Genomic DNA, 3,313 nt, shown 5'->3' with positions numbered 1-3,313 from the left:
TATTATTATTATTATTATTATTATTATCATTACTAATATTATTTATTATCACTGTTATCATCAGTAATATTATAATAATTGTAGTTAGGTTAAAATGACCCTATTCATAGCAGTAGTAATACTGCATAATTTGTTGCAGCAGCAGCAGCAGCAGCAGCAGCAGTAGTACTAGTAATAAAGTAGTAAAGTGGTAGAAGTAGTAGTAGTAGTACATTTAGTAGTGTATGTTGCATTAATTGTAAAAGCAAGGTGTAGTAGCAGTAGCAGAAATAACATGACAGCAACAAATGCAAAACTATGAATGCCATAAAACGAGTAAGAGACATATTTGCTTTGAAAGGAAGCAACAACACTCACCTAAAACCTTCAAGAAAGCGTCTAAGTTTTCGTTCTTGGAGACATCGTGTCTCCATGTTCCAATAAAGGCTTCCATTGTGAATGATATGCGTCGGCAAAGGTACACTGTGAAGAGAAACCAAATGTTGGCATATAGCTAGCTACCCTAAAATTATTAAGTTCTTTCTGCTCAGTACTTAGTTTTGAGACATTTGACGTTAAAAAACTAGATTCCACAAAATGGTCCAGCTTTTCCAAATTCAAATCTTTGAGTATCTTGGTCTGCATGCAACGAAATTGAATAATCTTACGATTCTGATTGAACAGACACAACAAATTTGGTTTCTGACCTCATGGTCTTAGTAACTCAAAAAACAGTTTTTAAAAAAATGTTAGACAAAAGGTAGCAATTTCTTTTAGTGTTTAGACTAGGCTGGCAGAAAAATGTAGATGTAAGAGCAACTAATGGCACTTATCTCTGTCTGCATTTCATAGAAAAACAGAATAAAATGGTTTGGCTATCCGTCACGAATTCCATCTAGCCAGCCTGCCCTAAGACCCCAAAACATCAAGTAGCCAAGCAATAACAGAAAAACTAGGGCACGCAAAAGATGAATTGAGAGATTAAAGGGAACCCAGAAAAACTGTAACATCCCAATTTAAAGACCTTCAGAATTAGGTCACCTAATAAAACGCCTCCATGATTAACGGATATAGAGGGTGAAAAAGTAAAAGTGAACGTTAAGTGTTGTTAGATAATCATCATAATCACTAAATGTTAGATCTGAAGTAAAAATTGAGGGTTTTACTGCTCCACTTATTTCTGTACTCGGACACTCTTAAAATAAATTGCATATCCTGGTCGTTCACAGTTACCCATCTGTTCAAATTCTCACAATTCTTCTTGGTCTGCCCCTGCCTGTAATCTTCGGTTCTTATATAACCTTCAGTGTTGAAGTGCCTAAAAACTCTCATTAAAAAAAGAAGGAGCGGGAAACTAACAAACTACTTTAACTAAAATATTATAGAAAACTAAAAGACTCTAAAAACTCCCAAACTTTAAGGAACTACAAAACCATTTCAACTGAAAACAGAGCGTGTAGAATAACTGAAACAGTTTTCACCTGAAAGAAATGATGGTCCAGACAGAAGGAGAGCTCCCGAATGATGCGTTCACAATGAGGGAAGCGTTACTTATGCTCACAGCTCGTTCCGCATTGGTGAGCGATGGAGCAGGGGCGAGGGTGGTTGGAGTGCTCCGCCCGAGCAGGGGTGGTGGGATGGGTGGGAAGGTCGTGAGCTTCATGTTCGTTGAACATGTGAAATGGTATCGGTTTAACGCCCCTATCAACACTTTGTGTCAGGTTGTTTGGGTAGCGGTGGGATGCAGATGGTAGTCGGAGGTGACGGGAGTTTGTTTTTTTTTTTGTTGGTTGGGTTGGGGTGGGGGGGGCGTTACCTGTGTATGCAGTTTACAATGTATTGTATAGCCATCGGTGCTGAGAAAGGCTGGGGAGGGGTGGGGCCGTTGGTTGTCCTGAGTTGACGACCGTGATTAGGGAGGGAAGGTGGGGCTTAGTGAGTCACTTCTATCCGTAAACAGATCTGTCTGTGTCATATTTCATGTGACAGAACTTACAGCACGGTTTAAAAACTTTTTTGTTTCGTTTTCCATCTACATTTTTAACGTTGAAATTTAAACCCTCTCTCCGAATTCGTTCCGCGCCCTCTCAATTAAAATTTGTAGTAAAAATAGGAAAACCATGTGCAAATGTGACATCCTCCCCACCCTCCTTCCCCCACCCACCCGCTCGCCAAATTTGAACCTTCATTCTCTTTCTCCCAACTCTCCAAACTAAATAGTTTCAAGACACGGTGGAATCAGGCACTCGTCAACTTTGGAGCATGCCATTTGCCTTGCTTTCAATGAAAATATATCCATTCATCTTGAATAGAAGTCGAGATATTTGCGACTGAAGGAGGAGGGGGCCGCCTGGCTTCAGAAGTAAAATTATCGAGAAAACGGTCTTCAGAGTTTGATAATCACATTTGCTTGAGATTTTTTAGTAAAATTCACCGCGAAATGTTTTTTTAATTAGACATATAAGGTATTTAGCACAAAATAAAAGATTCGAAAAAAAATAATAGCTAAATTGGGGGGGGGAAATGCCTGTTTCTTCGATTTCATTATTTTCATTTTTAGAGGGCCATCGTTTCTGAACTTGACCAGTGTCTGTGATGTAGCGGTCAGGTGCTTCGCTATCTCTCACACAAGCCATGCCTTCTCGATTCTCATGTGAAGTGGGCTTTTTCATTGAATATCTCCTGTCTGCTGAGACGTTGCGTCCCTCCCAGTCCAGATGGGTCCTGGCAGGCAAGGTCAAGGCAGCCAGCCTCTTAAATGATTTAAAAATAGTGGTGATGAGTGCGTAAAGCATCAGATATATTTATAGTTTATATGAAGGGTATCATGGTGCCACGTAAGCAAACCAGTGCGCACAAGCAAGAGGTCTCTTGAAAGACTATTTTCTTAAATACTCAAATGCACGTGCTTTTAGGTCCCTATCGAAACAGTTTAGCTCGTTTAGGAGTCAACAACCCGAGCTCAGAGGAATGCAGGAAGACAGAAAGACAGAGATACTCGATTAAAAAAAGGAACTCAAATCGTCTGCGTGCGATGGCGAATCACTTAACGCGACACCACAGGCGGCAGTTTGTACACATATGTCAGTATCAATTTGATAAAAGTTTCACTGCGCTGGTAACTGCAATAGGTCATAATTATGTTATTCACTTCAAAAGATGTATAGTGCTGCTTATTGGTGTGTATACCCTCTGCCCTCTTTTATTTTTGTCTGACGTATCAAAAGGGGGAAATGTGGGAGAGGGGGGGGGGGGGGGGAGATTGTCACCTTGTAAGTAATCCAGAGTATGGGAAGGATTGTCGCTTTACAATGAGTCAGGGTGCTGTTACTTT

General features: G+C 40.2%; 1 protein-coding gene across 1 annotated transcript in view; it reads right to left on the bottom strand.

Moving 5' to 3' along the window:
- The window catches only part of LOC101847069, a 6,342-nt gene extending 4,784 nt beyond the window's left edge, over positions 1-1,558 (bottom strand). The window contains exons 1-2 of the mRNA XM_005109672.3: positions 1,461-1,558; positions 358-462 (exon numbers count right to left, since the gene is read on the bottom strand). Coding sequence (XP_005109729.1) covers positions 358-433 — 76 coding nt within the window. The 5' untranslated portion in view covers positions 434-462; positions 1,461-1,558. The remainder of the gene's footprint in view (positions 1-357; positions 463-1,460) is intronic.
- Positions 1,559-3,313: the final 1,755 nt, after the last annotated feature.

This window comes from Aplysia californica, unplaced genomic scaffold, assembly GCF_000002075.1.
Source record: "Aplysia californica isolate F4 #8 unplaced genomic scaffold, AplCal3.0 scaffold00804, whole genome shotgun sequence".
Classification (NCBI taxonomy): Eukaryota; Metazoa; Mollusca; class Gastropoda; order Aplysiida; family Aplysiidae; genus Aplysia; species Aplysia californica.
This window is presented reverse-complemented; position numbering and strand designations above follow the sequence as displayed.